Here is an 18018-nt window from a genome sequence, read left to right on the forward strand (position 1 = left end):
TATAGCCATAGACATAGACATAGCCATAGCCTTAGCCATAGCCTTAGCCATAGCCATAGCCATACCCATAGCCATAGACATAGCCGTAGTCGTAGCCGTAGCAGTAGCCAAAGATATAGCTCTAGCCTTAGCCGTAACCGTAGCCGTAGCCATAGCCATAGCCCTATCCATAACCATAGCCAGACTTAGACATAGACATTGACATAGACATAGAGATAGCCATTGCCATAGCCAGAACCAGACATAGCCATAGCTATAGCAATAAACAAAGACATAGCCATTGCCAGAGCCATAGCCCGAGCCATAGACATAGACATAGACATAGACATAGACATAGCCATAGATTTAGACTTAGACGTTGTCAGAGCCATAGACATAGACATAGCCATAGCCATAGACATAGACATAGCCAGACATAGACATAGCCATAGACATACACATAGACATAGAATAAGACATAGCCATAGCCATAGCTAAACATAGACATAGCCATTGCCATACCCATAGACAGAGCATAGCCATAGGCATAGCCATAGACATAGTCATAGACTAAGCCATAGCTATAGACGTAGCCGTAGCCGTAGCCGTAGCGGTCGGCCTTGCCGTTGCCATCGCCGTTGCCGAAGACGTAGCCGTAGCAATGGACGTGGACGTGGTTATAGCCATAGTCATAGCCATAGCCATAGATATAGACATGGACATAGACATGTCCATTGCTAAAACCATAGGGTAGTGTTCTTGGCCCATTACTTTTTATACTATATACACATGACATGTGGTTTGGCCTAGAAAACAAGCTTGTTGCATATGCAGGTGATGCTACTCTCTTTGCATCAATTCCATCCCCTGAATGTAGATCTAGGGTTGGTGAATCCCTTAATAGAGATTTAGCTAGAATTAGTGCATGGTGCAAATTATGGGGTATGAAGTTGAATCCTAACAAAACTCAAAGTATGATTGTAGGTAGGTCAAGGACGGTGGTTCCTCAACATCCGGATCTCAGTATTGATAATGTTTCTTTAAATATGTATGACTCTTTCAAAATTTTAGGTGTGATTCTCGACAGTAAATTTACTTTTGAGAAACATATAAGGTCTGTGTCTTCTTCAATTTCACAAAAAATAGGCTTATTGAGAAAGTCTTTCAAGATTTTCGGTGATCAATCTATTTTGAAGAAGTGTTTTAATTCTTTCATTCTACCTTGTTTTGAGTATTGTTCTCCTGTCTGGTCTTCAGCTGCTGATTCTCATCTTAATTTGTTGGACAGAAACTTACGGTCTATTAAATTTCTTATTCCTGATCTAGATATTAATCTTTGGCACCGTCGTTCAATTAGTTCATTATGCATGTTGCATAAGATTTTTCACAACTCTGACCATCCTTTACATTCAGATCTCCCTGGACAATTCTATCCTGTTCGTAATACTAGGCAGGCAGTTAATTCTAATAGCCAGGCCTTCTCCATCACGAGGCTCAATACTACGCAGTACTCTAGAAGTTTTATTCCAGCTGTGACCAAGTTGTGGAATGATCTTCCTAATCGGGTTGTTGAATCAGTAGAACTTCAAAAGTTCAAAGTTGGAGCAAATGCTTTTTTGTTGACCAGGCGGACATAGTCTTTTTATAGTTTATTTATGACATTTGTTTTTGATGTTGTTGATAGTTTATTATATGACATGTCTGTTTTGACGTTGTTTCTTATTTTAGAATGATTTATTGTTAATTTATTCTCTTCATTTATTTATTTCCTTATTTCCTTTCCTCACTGGGCTATTTTTCCCTGTTGGAGCCCCTGGGCTTATAGCATCCTGCTTTTCCAACTAGGGTTGTAGCTTGGATAGTAATAATAATAATAATAATAGCCATAGCCATAGCCATAGCCATAGACATAGACATATATATAGACATAACCATAGTCATAGCCATAGACATAGCCATAGCCATAGCCAGAGCCATAGACATAGCCATAGCCATAGCCATAGCCAGAGACATAGCCATAATCATAGCCATAGCCATAGCCATAGCATCCATAGCCATAGCCATGGACATAGACATAGCCATAGCCAGAGACATAGATATAGCCATTCACATAGACATAGACATAGCCATAGACATAGATATAGAGAGAGCTATAGCCATAGCCATAGACATACACATAGCCAGACCTATATCCATAGTCAGAGTCATAGCCATAGCCATAGACATAGCCATAGCCATAGCCATAGACATAGACATAGCCATAGCCTTAACCATAGACATAGCCATAGCCATAACCATTGACGTAGCCATAGCCATAGCCGTAGATGTTTCCGTAGCTGTAACCTTAGCCATAGCCATAGCCGTATGATGTAGCCGTAGCCGTAGCTGTAGCTGTAGCAATAGACAAAGCCATATCCATAGCCAGAGACATAGATATGGCCATAGCCATAGCCATAGACAGGGTTATAGCCACAGCCATAGCCATAGACATAGCCATAGCCAAAGCCATAGCTTTAGCCATATCCGTAGCCGTTGCCATAGCCATATATGTAGCCGTAGCCATAGCCGTCTCCGTAGACATAGATATAAACATAGCCACAGCCATAGACATAGACATAGCCATAGCTAAAGCCATGGTATACATAGCCATAGCCATAGACATAGACATAGCCATAGCCATAGCCATAGCCCTAGCCATAGCCATAGTCATAGCCGAAGCCAAAGCCATAGACATAGCCATAGCCATAGCCATAACCATAGACATAGATATAGCCATAGCCATAGCCATAGACATAGATATAGCCATAGCCATAGCCATGGTATACATAGCCATAGCCATAGACATAGACATTGACATAGCCATAGCCATAGCCATCGACATTGCCTTAGCCATAGCCATAGACATAGCCATAGACATAGACATAAACATAGACATGAACATGGCCATAGCCATGGCTACAGACATAGATATAGCCATAGCCATAGCCATAGGCATAGACAAGGACATAGTCATAGCCAAAGACAGACATATACATAGACATTGATATAGCCATAGCCATAGCAATATCTGAAGACATAGATATAGACATTGACATAGCCATAGCCATAGCAATAGCCATAGCCATAGCCATAGACATAGACATAGCCATAGCCATAGACTTAGACATAGCCATAGACATAGCCAGAGCCATAGCAATAGCCATAGCGATAGCCATAGACAAAGACATAGCCATAGCCCTAGCTATAGCTATAACCATAGCCATAGACAAAGACATAGCCATAGCCATAGCCATAGACATATACATAGCCATAGCCATAGCCAAACCCATGGTAGACATAGACATAGCCTTAGCCATAGCCATACCCATAGACATAGACATAGCAATAGCCATAGACATAGACATAGCCATTGTCATAGCCAAAGCCATAGACATGAATATAGCCATAGTCATAACCTTAGACATAGCGATAGCCATAGACATAACCATAGCTATAGACATAGACATTGCCATAGCCATAGCCAGAGCCATAGCTATAGACATTGACAGAGACATAGCCATAGACATAGACATAGCATAGCCATTGATGTAGCCATAGCCATAGCCATAGCCATAGATGTAGCCGTAGCCGTAGCCGTAGCCGTAGACGTAGCCATTGACATAGACATAGACATAGACATAGCCGTAGACATTGCCATAGCCAAAGCCATAGACATAGACATAGCCATAGCTGTAGCCATAGCCATAGTCATAGCCATAGACGTAGCCAGAGCCGTAGCCGTAGCCAGAGACATACACATAGACATAGCCATAGCCATAGACATAGACATAGCATTAGGCATAGCCATAGCCATCTCCATAGCTATAGCCATAACCATAGACAAAGTAGCCGTAGCCATAGACTTAGAAATAGACAGCAATAGGCTTAGACAGACATAGCCATATACATAGACATAGCCATAGCCATAGACATAGACACAGCCTGAGCCATAGCCATAGCCATAGACATAGACAGAGCCATAGCCATAGACATAGCCATAGACATAGACACAGCCAGAGCCATAGCCATAGCCATAGACATAGACAGAGCCCTAGCCATAGACATAGCCATAGACATAGACATAGCCATAGCCATAGCTATAGCCATAGCTGTAGCCATAGCCATAGCCATGGTAGACATAGACATAGCCATTGCCAGAGCCATAGACATAGACATAACCATAGACATAGCCTTAGAAATACACATAACCATAGCCATAGACAGACATAGCCATAGCCATAGTCATAGCCAAAGCCATAGACATAGCCATAGCCATAGACAGACAGACAAAAACATAGACATAGCCATAGCCATAGACATAGACATAGCCATAGCCATAGCCATAGACATAGACAGAGACATAGCCATAACCATGGTAGACATACATAAACATAACCATAGCCATATCCATAGCCATAGACATAGCCATAGCCATAGCCATAGCCATAGCCATTGCCATCGCCATTGCCATTGCCATAGCCATAGCCATAGCATAACCATAGCCATAGCCACACATACATAGCCATAGCCATACACAGAGACATAGACTTAGACATACACATAGACATAGCAATAGCCATAGCCATAGCCAAACACATACACATAGCCATAGCCATAGACTTAAACATAGCCATAAACATAGATATAGCCATAGCCATAGAAATAGCCATAGCCATAGCTATAGCCATAGCCATAGCCATAGCTATAGACAGAAATGGCCATAGCCCTAGCCATAGACATAGACATAGCCATAGCCATAGCCATAGCCATACCCATGGTAGACATCGACAAAGCATTAGCCAGGGCCATGGCCATAGTCATAGACATATACATAGCAATAGCCATAGACATAGACATAGCCATAGTCATAGCCATAGCCATAGCCATAGCCATAGACATGGACATAGCCATAGCCTTAGTATAACGATAGCATTAAACATAGCTATACCCATAGACAAAGACATTGCCATAGCCATAGCCTTAGCCATAGCTATAGACATAGCCATAGACATAAACATAGATATAGCCATAGACATCGCCATAGACATAGACATAACCATAGCAAGAGCCAGAGCCATAGCTATAGCCATAGTCATAGACATAGACATACACATACACATAACCATAGCCATAGCCATAGCCATTATCAGAGCCATAGCCATAGCCATAGGCAGAGACATACACATAACCATAGCCATAAACATGAACATAGCCCTAGCCATAGCCATAGCCATAGACATACCCATAGCCATAGGCATAGACATAGCCATAGCCATAGACATGGCCATAGCCATAGCCATAGCCATATTTGACGCCATGGCCATACCCGTAGCCGTAGTCATAGCCATATACATAGATGAAGACATAGCTATAGCCATAGACAGCCATAATCATAGCCATAGCCATAGCCATAGCCAGAGCCATAGACATACACAACCATAGCCATAGTCATAGACAAAAACATAGCCATACACATAGACATAGACATAGCCATAGACATAGACATAGCCATAGATATAGACAGAGCTATAGCCATAGCCATAGCCATAGCCATAGACATACACATAGCCAGAACTATAGCCATAGTCATAGCCATAGCCATAGCCATAGACATAGGCAGAGACATAGCCATAGTTATAGACAGAGCCATAGATATAGCCATAGCCATAGCCATAGACTTAGTCATAGCCATAGCCAGAGACATAGCCCTAGCCATAGCCATTGACGTAGCCATAGCGATAGCCTTAGATGTAGACGTAGCCGTAGCCATAGTCATACGATGTAGCCATAGCCGTAACCTTAGCCATAGCCATATGATGTAGCCTTAGCCGTAGCCGTAGCTTTAGCCGTAGCCATAGACATAGCCCTAGCCATAGCCATAGACATAGACATAGACATAGCATTAGCCATAGACATAGACATGGACATAGCCATAGCCATATCCATAGCCATACCCATGGTAGACATAGACATAGCCATAGACATAGCAATAGCCATTACCAGAGCAATAGTCATAGACATAGCCCTAGCCATAGCCAAAGACATAGACATAGACATAGCATTAGCCATAGACATAGACATGGACATAGCCATAGCCATATCCATAGCCATCCCCATGGTAGACATAGACATATCCATAGACATAGCAATAGCCATTATCATAGCAATAGACATAGACATAGCCATAGTCATAGCAACATAGCCATAGCCATAGTCATAGCCATAGACATAGCCATAGCCATAGCCAAAGCCAGACATAGGCCTAGACATAGCATTAGCCATAGACATAGACATGGACATAGCCATAGCCATATCCATAGCCATACCCATGGTAGACATAGACATAGCCATAGACATAGCAATAGCCATTACCAGAGCAATAGTCATAGACATAGCCCTAGCCATAGCCAAAGACATAGACATAGCCATAGCCATAGACATAGACATAGACATAGATATAGCCATAGCCATAGCCAGACATAGCCACTTAGCCATAGCCTTAGCCATAGCCATAGCCATAGCAATAGCCATAGACATAGCCATAGCCAAAGCAATAAACATAGCCATAGCCATAGCCATAGCCAGTGACATAGCCATAGCTATAGCCATAGCTATAGCCATAGCCATAGCCATAGACATAGTGATAGCCACAGCCCTAGCCATAGTCATAGCCATATCAATAGACAGCCATAGCTGTAGTCATAGCTTTTGACATAGACATAGCCATAGCCATAGACATAGCCTCAGCCATAGCCATAGCAATAGCTATAGCCATAGCCATAGACATAGCCATAGCCAAAGCCATTGCCATAGACAATGCCTCAGCCATAGCCATAGCCATACCCAAAGGGTCAGCCATAGCCATAGCCAGAGACAGAGCCATAGCCATAGCCATAGATATAGCCATAGACATAGACATAGACATAGACATAGACATTGCCGTAGCCATAGCCGTAGCCATAGCCATAGATGTAGACATAGCTATAGCCATAGCCATAGACATAGACATAGCCATAAACATAATCATAACCATAGCCATGGCCATAGTCATAACCATAGCCATAGCCATAGCCATATAGATATAGCTATAGCCATAGCATATTCATAGTCTTAGCCATAGCCAAAGCCATAGCCACATAGACATAGACATAGCCATAGACATTGACATAGACATAGATATACCAATAGCCTTTTTCATTGCCATAGACATAGCCATAGACATAGACATAGACAAAGCCATAGCCATTGCCATTACCATACCCATAGCCATAGTCATAGCCATAGCCATAGCCATAGCCATATAGACATAGACATAGACATAGCCATAGCCATAGACATAGCCATAGCCGTAGCCATAGCCAAAGCCGTAGCCATAGCCTCAGCCATTTCCATAGACATAGACATGGACATAGACATATATATAGCCATAGCCATAGCCAGACATAGCCATAGTCATAGCCATAGACAGACAGAGCCAGAGCCATAGACATAGCCTTAGCCATAGCCATAGCCATAGCCATAGACTGTCCATAGCTATAGCCACATAGACGTAGCCAGAGCCATAGCCATATCCATAGCCATTGATATAGCCATAGACATAGACATAGCCATAGACATAGACATACACATAGACATAGCATTAGCCATAGACATAGACATGGACATAGCCATAGCCATATCCATAGCCATACCCATGGTAGACATAGACATAGCCATAGACATAACCATAGCCATTGCCATAGCCATAAACATAGATATAGCCATAGTCAGAGCCACAGAGCCATAGCCATAGCCATAGCTATAGAAATAGCCATAGCCAAAGCCATAGCCAGACATAGACATAGCCATAGCCATAGACTTAGACATAGACATAGATATAGCCATAGCCATAGCCAGACATAGCCACATAGCTATAGCCTTAGCCATAGCTATAGCCATAGCCATAGCCATAGGCATGGCCATAGCCATAGCTAGACACAGCCAAAGCAATAGCCATAGCCAAAGACGTAGCCATAGCCGTGGCTGTAGCCATAGCCGTAGCTGTAGCCTTAGCCATAGCTGAGGACGTAGCCATAGCCGAGGACATAGCCGTAGCCTTATCCAAAGCCAAAGCCGTAGCCATGGCCTAACCTTAGACATAGACATAGACATAGCCTTAGCCATAGACATAGACATAGACATGGACATAGCCATAGCCATATCCATAGCCATACCCATGGTAGACATAGACATTGCCATAGCCATAGACATAGCCGTAGCCATAGCCTTAGCCATTAGACATAGACAGACATAGACATACAAATAGACATAGCCATAGACATAGCCATAGCCAGAGCCTTTACCATAGCCACAGACATAGCCATAGATATAGACATAGCCAGAGCCATAGCCATAGCTATAGCCATAGCCATAGATATAGCCATGGCCATATCCAAAGCCATAGCCATAGCCAATGCCTCAGCCTTAGCCATAGCCATACCGAAAGGATCAGGCATAGCCATAGCTATAGACATGGCCATAGACAGAGCCATAGCCATAGACATAGAGATAGCCTTCGACATAGCCATAGATATACAAATAGCCATAGCCATAGCCATAGCCATAGAGATAGCCATAGACATAGACATAGACAATGCCGTAGCCATAGCCATAGATGTAGACATAGCCATAGCCATAGCCATAGACATAGACATAGCCATAGCCATAGATATAGACATATATAGCATTAGCCATAGACATAGCCATTGACATAGCCATAGACATAGACATAGCCATAGATATAGACATATATAGCATTAGCCATAGACATAGACATGGACATAGCCATAGCCATATCCATAGCCATAACCATGGTAGACATAGACATAGCCATAGACATACCCATAGCCATTACCATAGCAATAGACATAAACATAACCATAGTCATAGCAACATAGCCATAGCCATAGCCATAGAAATAGCCATAGCCATAGCCAAAGCCAGACATAGACATAGCCATAGCCATAGACATAGACATAGATATAGCCATAGCCATAGCCAGACATAGCCACTTAGCCATAGCCTTAGCCGTAGCCATAGCCATAGCCATAGGCATAGCCATAACCATAGTTAGACACAGCCAAAGCAATAGCCATAGCCGTAGCCATAGCCGTAGCCATAACCTTAGCCGTAGCTGAGGACTTAGCCGTAGTCGAGGACGTAGGCATAGCCGTAGCCTTAGCCATAGCCATAGCCGTAGCCGTAGCCTAACTGTAGACATAGACATAGATATAGCATTAGCCATAGACATAGACATAGACATGGACATAGCCATAGCCATACCGATAGCCATACCAATGGTAGATATAGACATAGCCATAGCCATAGACATAGCCATAGCCATAGACATAGCCATAGCCATAGCCATAGCCATAGCCTTAGACATAGACAGACATAGACATAGCCATAGCCATAGACATAGCCATAGCCAGAGCACTAGCCATAGCCACAGACATACCCATAGACATAGACATAGCCATAGCAATAGCCATAGTCATAAACATAGACATTGACATTGCCAAATATATAGACATAGATATAGATATATACATAGCCATAACCATAGCTATGGACATAAACATAGACATAGTCATAAACATAGACATAGCCATAGACATAGCCAAAGATTTAGACATAGACATAGTCATAGACATAGTCTTAGCCAGACATAGATATATCGACAGAAATAGCCATAGATATAGACATAGCCATAGCCATAGCCATAGCCAGAGGCATATACATAGACATAGCTATAGCCATAGACATAGACAGAGCCATAGCCATAGCCATAGTCATAGACATTGACATAGACATAGCCTTAGATATAGACAGAGCCATAGCCATAGCCATAGCCATAGCATTAGACATAGCCATAGCCATAGCCAGAGACATAGACATAATAATAGCCATAGCCATAGACATAGACATAGCCCTAGCTATAGATATAGACATGACCATAGCCATAGACAGAGACTTAGACCTAGCCATAGCCATAAACATAGCCATAGCCATAGCCATACACATAGACAGACCCATAGCCATAGACTTAGACATAGACATAGCCATAGCCATAGCCATAGCCATAAACATAGACATAGACATAGCCATAGCCATAGCCATAGACATAGCCCTAGCCATAGTCCATAGCTATAGCTATAACCATAGCCATAGCCATAGCCATAGCCATAGATTAGACATAGCCATAGCCATAGCCATAGACATGGACATAGCCTTAGCCATAGCCAGAGCCATAGACATGGACATAGACAAAGCCATAGCCATAGCCATAGACATAGCCATAGCCAAAGACAGAGATATAGCCAAAGCCATAGACATACCCATAGCCATAGCCATAACCCTGGCCATAAACATAGCCATAGTCATAGAAATACCAATAGCCATTGCCATAGACAGAGCCATAGCTATAGCCATAGATATAGCCATAGCCATTTACACATACATAGCCATAGCCATAGCCATAGACAGCCATAGCCATAGACATAGACATAACAAGCCATAGACAGCACTATAGCCATAGCCATAGCCATAGCCATAGCCATAGAAATAGCCATAGACATAGTCATAGCCATAGCCATTGCCATAGCCATAGCCATAGACATAGACATAGACATAGACATGCTTAGACATAGACATAGCCATAGATATAGACAGATATATAGACATAAACATAGCCATAGCCATAGCCATAGCCATAACCTTGGACATAGACAAGGACATAGCCATAGCCATAGCCATAGTCATAGACATAGATATAGATAGCCATATCCATAAACATAGCCATAGCAATAGACATAGACTTTGCCATAAACATAGCCATAGCCTTAGCCATAGCCATAGCCATAGCCATAGACATGAACATAGCCATAGCCATAAATATAGCCATAGACACTGACATAGACATAGCCATAGACATAGACATAGTCATAGCCATAGCCATAGATATAACATAGATATAGCCATAGACATAGACATAGCCATAGCCTTAGCCATAGCCTTAGCCATAGCCATAGCCATACCCATAGCCATAGACATAGCCGTAGTCGTAGCCGTAGCAGTAGCCAAAGATATAGCTCTAGCCTTAGCCGTAACCGTAGCCGTAGCCATAGCCATAGCCCTATCCATAACCATAGCCAGACTTAGACATAGACATTGACATAGACATAGAGATAGCCATTGCCATAGCCAGAACCAGACATAGCCATAGCTATAGCAATAAACAAAGACATAGCCATTGCCAGAGCCATAGCCCGAGCCATAGACATAGACATAGACATAGACATAGACATAGCCATAGATTTAGACTTAGACGTTGTCAGAGCCATAGACATAGACATAGCCATAGCCATAGACATAGACATAGCCAGACATAGACATAGCCATAGACATACACATAGACATAGAATAAGACATAGCCATAGCCATAGCTAAACATAGACATAGCCATTGCCATACCCATAGACAGAGCATAGCCATAGGCATAGCCATAGACATAGTCATAGACTAAGCCATAGCTATAGACGTAGCCGTAGCCGTAGCCGTAGCGGTCGGCCTTGCCGTTGCCATCGCCGTTGCCGAAGACGTAGCCGTAGCAATGGACGTGGACGTGGTTGTAGCCATAGTCATAGCCATAGCCATAGATATAGACATGGACATAGACATGTCCATTGCTAAAACCATAGGGTAGTGTTCTTGGCCCATTACTTTTTATACTATATACACATGACATGTGGTTTGGCCTAGAAAACAAGCTTGTTGCATATGCAGGTGATGCTACTCTCTTTGCATCAATTCCATCCCCTGAATGTAGATCTAGGGTTGGTGAATCCCTTAATAGAGATTTAGCTAGAATTAGTGCATGGTGCAAATTATGGGGTATGAAGTTGAATCCTAACAAAACTCAAAGTATGATTGTAGGTAGGTCAAGGACGGTGGTTCCTCAACATCCGGATCTCAGTATTGATAATGTTTCTTTAAATATGTATGACTCTTTCAAAATTTTAGGTGTGATTCTCGACAGTAAATTTACTTTTGAGAAACATATAAGGTCTGTGTCTTCTTCAATTTCACAAAAAATAGGCTTATTGAGAAAGTCTTTCAAGATTTTCGGTGATCAATCTATTTTGAAGAAGTGTTTTAATTCTTTCATTCTACCTTGTTTTGAGTATTGTTCTCCTGTCTGGTCTTCAGCTGCTGATTCTCATCTTAATTTGTTGGACAGAAACTTACGGTCTATTAAATTTCTTATTCCTGATCTAGATATTAATCTTTGGCACCGTCGTTCAATTAGTTCATTATGCATGTTGCATAAGATTTTTCACAACTCTGACCATCCTTTACATTCAGATCTCCCTGGACAATTCTATCCTGTTCGTAATACTAGGCAGGCAGTTAATTCTAATAGCCAGGCCTTCTCCATCACGAGGCTCAATACTACGCAGTACTCTAGAAGTTTTATTCCAGCTGTGACCAAGTTGTGGAATGATCTTCCTAATCGGGTGGTTGAATCAGTAGAACTACAAAAGTTCAAAGTTGGAGCAAATGCTTTTTTGTTGACCAGGCGGACATAGTCTTTTTATAGTTTATTTATGACATATTTGTTTTTGATGTTGTTGATAGTTTATTATATGACATGTCTGTTTTGACGTTGTTTCTTATTTTAGAATGATTTATTGTTAATTTATTCTCTTCATTTATTTATTTCCTTATTTCCTTTCCTCACTGGGCTATTTTTCCCTGTTGGAGCCCCTGGGCTTATAGCATCCTGCTTTTCCAACTAGGGTTGTAGCTTGGATAGTAATAATAATAATAATAATAGCCATAGCCATAGCCATAGACATAGACATATATATAGACATAACCATAGTCATAGCCATAGACATAGCCATAGCCATAGCCAGAGCCATAGACATAGCCATAGCCATAGCCATAGCCAGAGACATAGCCATAATCATAGCCATAGCCATAGCCATAGCATCCATAGCCATAGCCATGGACATAGACATAGCCATAGCCAGAGACATAGATATAGCCATTCACATAGACATAGACATAGCCATAGACATAGATATAGAGAGAGCTATAGCCATAGCCATAGACATACACATAGCCAGACCTATATCCATAGTCAGAGTCATAGCCATAGCCATAGACATAGCCATAGCCATAGCCATAGACATAGACATAGCCATAGCCTTAACCATAGACATAGCCATAGCCATAACCATTGACGTAGCCATAGCCATAGCCGTAGATGTTTCCGTAGCTGTAACCTTAGCCATAGCCATAGCCGTATGATGTAGCCGTAGCCGTAGCTGTAGCTGTAGCAATAGACAAAGCCATATCCATAGCCAGAGACATAGATATGGCCATAGCCATAGCCATAGACAGGGTTTAGCCACAGCCATAGCCATAGACATAGCCATAGCCAAAGCCATAGCTTTAGCCATATCCGTAGCCGTTGCCATAGCCATATATGTAGCCGTAGCCATAGCCGTCTCCGTAGACATAGATATAAACATAGCCACAGCCATAGACATAGACATAGCCATAGCTAAAGCCATGGTATACATAGCCATAGCCATAGACATAGACATAGCCATAGCCATAGCCATAGCCATAGCCATAGCCATAGTCATAGCCGAAGCCAAAGCCATAGACATAGCCATAGCCATAGCCATAACCATAGACATAGATATAGCCATAGCCATAGCCATAGACATAGATATAGCCATAGCCATAGCCATGGTATACATAGCCATAGCCATAGACATAGACATAGACATAGCCATAGCCATAGCCATCGACATTGCCTTAGCCATAGCCATAGACATAGCCATAGACATAGACATAAACATAGACATGAACATGGCCATAGCCATGGCTACAGACATAGATATAGCCATAGCCATAGCCATAGGCATAGACAAGGACATAGTCATAGCCAAAGACAGACATATACATAGACATTGATATAGCCATAGCCATAGCAATATCTGAAGACATAGATATAGACATTGACATAGCCATAGCCATAGCAATAGCCATAGCCATAGCCATAGACATAGACATAGCCATAGCCATAGACTTAGACATAGCCATAGACATAGCCAGAGCCATAGCAATAGCCATAGCCATAGCCATAGACAAAGACATAGCCATAGCCCTAGCTATAGCTATAACCATAGCCATAGACAAAGACATAGCCATAGCCATAGCCATAGACATATACATAGCCATAGCCATAGCCAAACCCATGGTAGACATAGACATAGCCTTAGCCATAGCCATACCCATAGACATAGACATAGCAATAGCCATAGACATAGACATAGCCATTGTCATAGCCAAAGCCATAGACATGGATATAGCCATAGTCATAACCTTAGACATAGCGATAGCCATAGACATAACCATAGCTATAGACATAGACATTGCCATAGCCATAGCCAGAGCCATAGCTATAGACATTGACAGAGACATAGCCATAGACATAGACATAGCATAGCCATTGATGTAGCCATAGCCATAGCCATAGCCATAGATGTAGCCGTAGCCGTAGCCGTAGCCGTAGACGTAGCCATTGACATAGACATAGACATAGACATAGCCGTAGACATTGCCATAGCCAAAGCCATAGACATAGACATAGCCATAGCTGTAGCCATAGCCATAGTCATAGCCATAGACGTAGCCAGAGCCGTAGCCGTAGCCATAGACATACACATAGACATAGCCATAGCCATAGACATAGACATAGCATTAGGCATAGCCATAGCCATCTCCATAGCTATAGCCATAACCATAGACAAAGTAGCCGTAGCCATAGACTTAGACATAGACAGCAATAGGCTTAGACAGACATAGCCATATACATAGACATAGCCATAGCCATAGACATAGACACAGCCTGAGCCATAGCCATAGCCATAGACATAGACAGAGCCATAGCCATAGACATAGCCATAGACATAGACACAGCCAGAGCCATAGCCATAGCCATAGACATAGACAGAGCCCTAGCCATAGACATAGCCATAGACATAGACATAGCCATAGCCATAGCTATAGCCATAGCTGTAGCCATAGCCCTAGCCATGGTAGACATAGACATAGCCATTGCCAGAGCCATAGACATAGACATAACCATAGACATAGCCTTAGAAATAGACATAACCATAGCCATAGACAGACATAGCCATAGCCATAGTCATAGCCAAAGCCATAGACATAGCCATAGCCATAGACAGACAGACAAAAACATAGACATAGCCATAGCCATAGACATAGACATAGCCATAGCCATAGCCATAGACATAGACAGAGACATAGCCATAACCATGGTAGACATACATAAACATAACCATAGCCATATCCATAGCCATAGACATAGCCATAGCCATAGCCATAGCCATAGCCATTGCCATCGCCATTGCCATTGCCATAGCCATAGCCATAGCATAACCATAGCCATAGCCACACATACATAGCCATAGCCATACAGAGACATAGACTTAGACATACACATAGACATAGCAATAGCCATAGCCATAGCCAAACACATACACATAGCCATAGCCATAGACTTAAACATAGCCATAAACATAGATATAGCCATAGCCATAGAAATAGCCATAGCCATAGCTATAGCCATAGCCATAGCCATAGCTATAGACAGAAATGGCCATAGCCCTAGCCATAGACATAGACATAGCCATAGCCATAGCCATAGCCATACCCATGGTAGACATCGACAAAGCATTAGCCAGGGCCATGGCCATAGTCATAGACATAGACATAGCAATAGCCATAGACATAGACATAGCCATAGTCATAGCCATAGCCATAGCCATAGCCATAGACATGGACATAGCCATAGCCTTAGTATAACGATAGCATTAAACATAGCTATACCCATAGACAAAGACATTGCCATAGCCATAGCCTTAGCCATAGCTATAGACATAGCCATAGACATAAACATAGATATAGCCATAGACATCGCCATAGACATAGACATAACCATAGCCAGAGCCAGAGCCATAGCTATAGCCATAGTCATAGACATAGACATACACATACACATAACCATAGCCATAGCCATAGCCATTATCAGAGCCATAGCCATAGCCATAGGCAGAGACATACACATAACCATAGCCATAAACATGAACATAGCCCTAGCCATAGCCATAGCCATAGACATACCCATAGCCATAGGCATAGACATAGCCATAGCCATAGACATGGCCATAGCCATAGCCATAGCCATATTTGACGCCATGGCCATACCCGTAGCCGTAGTCATAGCCATATACATAGATGAAGACATAGCTATAGCCATAGACAGCCATAATCATAGCCATAGCCATAGCCATAGCCAGAGCCATAGACATACACAACCATAGCCATAGTCATAGACAAAAACATAGCCATACACATAGACATAGACATAGCCATAGACATAGACATAGCCATAGATATAGACAGAGCTATAGCCATAGCCATAGCCATAGCCATAGACATACACATAGCCAGAACTATAGCCATAGTCATAGCCATAGCCATAGCCATAGACATAGGCAGAGACATAGCCATAGTTATAGACAGAGCCATAGATATAGCCATAGCCATAGCCATAGACTTAGTCATAGCCATAGCCAGAGACATAGCCCTAGCCATAGCCATTGACGTAGCCATAGCGATAGCCTTAGATGTAGACGTAGCCGTAGCCATAGTCATACGATGTAGCCATAGCCGTAACCTTAGCCATAGCCATATGATGTAGCCTTAGCCGTAGCCGTAGCTTTAGCCGTAGCCATAGACATAGCCCTAGCCATAGCCATAGACATAGACATAGACATAGCATTAGCCATAGACATAGACATGGACATAGCCATAGCCATATCCATAGCCATACCCATGGTAGACATAGACATAGCCATAGACATAGCAATAGCCATTACCAGAGCAATAGTCATAGACATAGCCCTAGCCATAGCCAAAGACATAGACATAGACATAGCATTAGCCATAGACATAGACATGGACATAGCCATAGCCATATCCATAGCCATCCCCATGGTAGACATAGACATATCCATAGACATAGCAATAGCCATTATCATAGCAATAGACATAGACATAGCCATAGTCATAGCAACATAGCCATAGCCATAGTCATAGCCATAGACATAGCCATAGCCATAGCCAAAGCCAGACATAGACATAGACATAGCATTAGCCATAGACATAGACATGAACATAGCCATAGCCATATCCATAGCCATACCCATGGTAGACATAGACATAGCCATAGACATAGCAATAGCCATTACCAGAGCAATAGTCATAGACATAGCCCTAGCCATAGCCAAAGACATAGACATAGCCATAGCCATAGACATAGACATAGACATAGATATAGCCATAGCCATAGCCAGAGATAGCCACTTAGCCATAGCCTTAGCCATAGCCATAGCCATAGCAATAGCCATAGACATAGCCATAGCCAAAGCAATAAACATAGCCATAGCCATAGCCAGTGACAGAGCCATAGCTATAGCCATAGCTATAGCCATAGCCCTAGCCATAGACATAGTGATAGCCACAGCCCTAGCCATAGTCATAGCCATATCAATAGACAGCCATAGCTGTAGTCATAGCTTTTGACATAGACATAGCCATAGCCATAGACATAGCCTCAGCCATAGCCATAGCAATAGCTATAGCCATAGCCATAGACATAGCCATAGCCAAAGCCATTGCCATAGACAATGCCTCAGCCATAGCCATAGCCATACCCAAAGGGTCAGCCATAGCCATAGCCAGAGACAGAGCCATAGCCATAGCCATAGATATAGCCATAGACATAGACATAGACATAGACATAGACATTGCCGTAGCCATAGCCGTAGCCATAGCCATAGATGTAGACATAGCTAT

The 18018-nt window shown here is 42.5% G+C and overlaps 2 protein-coding genes across 2 annotated transcripts; both read right to left on the minus strand.

The window, feature by feature from the left end:
* Window positions 1-2323: 2323 nt before the first annotated feature.
* Window positions 2324-6471, minus strand: LOC137633684 (antifreeze protein Maxi-like). The gene is made up of 4 exons (XM_068365932.1): window positions 6217-6471; window positions 4791-4932; window positions 3344-3511; window positions 2324-2604 (listed from the first exon to the last, which is right to left on the minus strand). Exons 1-4 carry the CDS (start codon window positions 6469-6471, stop codon window positions 2324-2326), a joined length of 846 nt encoding a protein of 281 aa, XP_068222033.1.
* Window positions 6472-9080: 2609 nt separating this feature from the next.
* LOC137633686 (serine-rich adhesin for platelets-like) lies at window positions 9081-17708 on the minus strand. Its single transcript, XM_068365933.1, has 9 exons — window positions 17366-17708; window positions 16163-16407; window positions 15812-15953; window positions 14367-14534; window positions 13180-13627; window positions 11466-11744; window positions 11094-11212; window positions 9498-9622; window positions 9081-9263 (listed from the first exon to the last, which is right to left on the minus strand). Exons 1-9 carry the CDS (start codon window positions 17706-17708, stop codon window positions 9081-9083), a joined length of 2052 nt encoding a protein of 683 aa, XP_068222034.1.
* Between the last annotated feature and the right edge of the window lie 310 nt (window positions 17709-18018).

This window comes from Palaemon carinicauda, chromosome 43, assembly GCF_036898095.1.
Source record: "Palaemon carinicauda isolate YSFRI2023 chromosome 43, ASM3689809v2, whole genome shotgun sequence".
Classification (NCBI taxonomy): domain Eukaryota; kingdom Metazoa; phylum Arthropoda; class Malacostraca; order Decapoda; family Palaemonidae; genus Palaemon; species Palaemon carinicauda.

Bases quoted from the DNA above. Each gene is read 5' to 3' on its own strand.
- LOC137633686 (XM_068365933.1), bottom strand. From the start codon at position 17,708: ATGGCTATGACTATGGCTAGGGCTGTGGCTATCACTATGTCTATGGCT. The intron at 14,535-15,811 runs GTATGGCTATGG...CAATGTCTATAG, and splicing joins TTTGTCGATGTCTACCATGG to CTATGGCTCTGGCTATGGCT. The intron at 9,623-11,093 runs GTATGGCTATGG...TTATGTCCATAG, and splicing joins GGCTATGTCTATGGCTATGG to CTATGGTTATGGCTATGTAT.
- LOC137633684 (XM_068365932.1), bottom strand. From the start codon at position 6,471: ATGTCTATGTCTATGTCTATGGCTATGGCTATGTCTATGTCTTTGGCT. The intron at 4,933-6,216 runs GTTGCTATGACT...CGTTATACTAAG, and splicing joins ATGACTATGGCTATGGCTAT to GCTATGGCTATGTCCATGTC. The intron at 3,512-4,790 runs GTATGGCTATGG...CAATGTCTATAG, and splicing joins TTTGTCGATGTCTACCATGG to CTATGGCTCTGGCTATGGCT.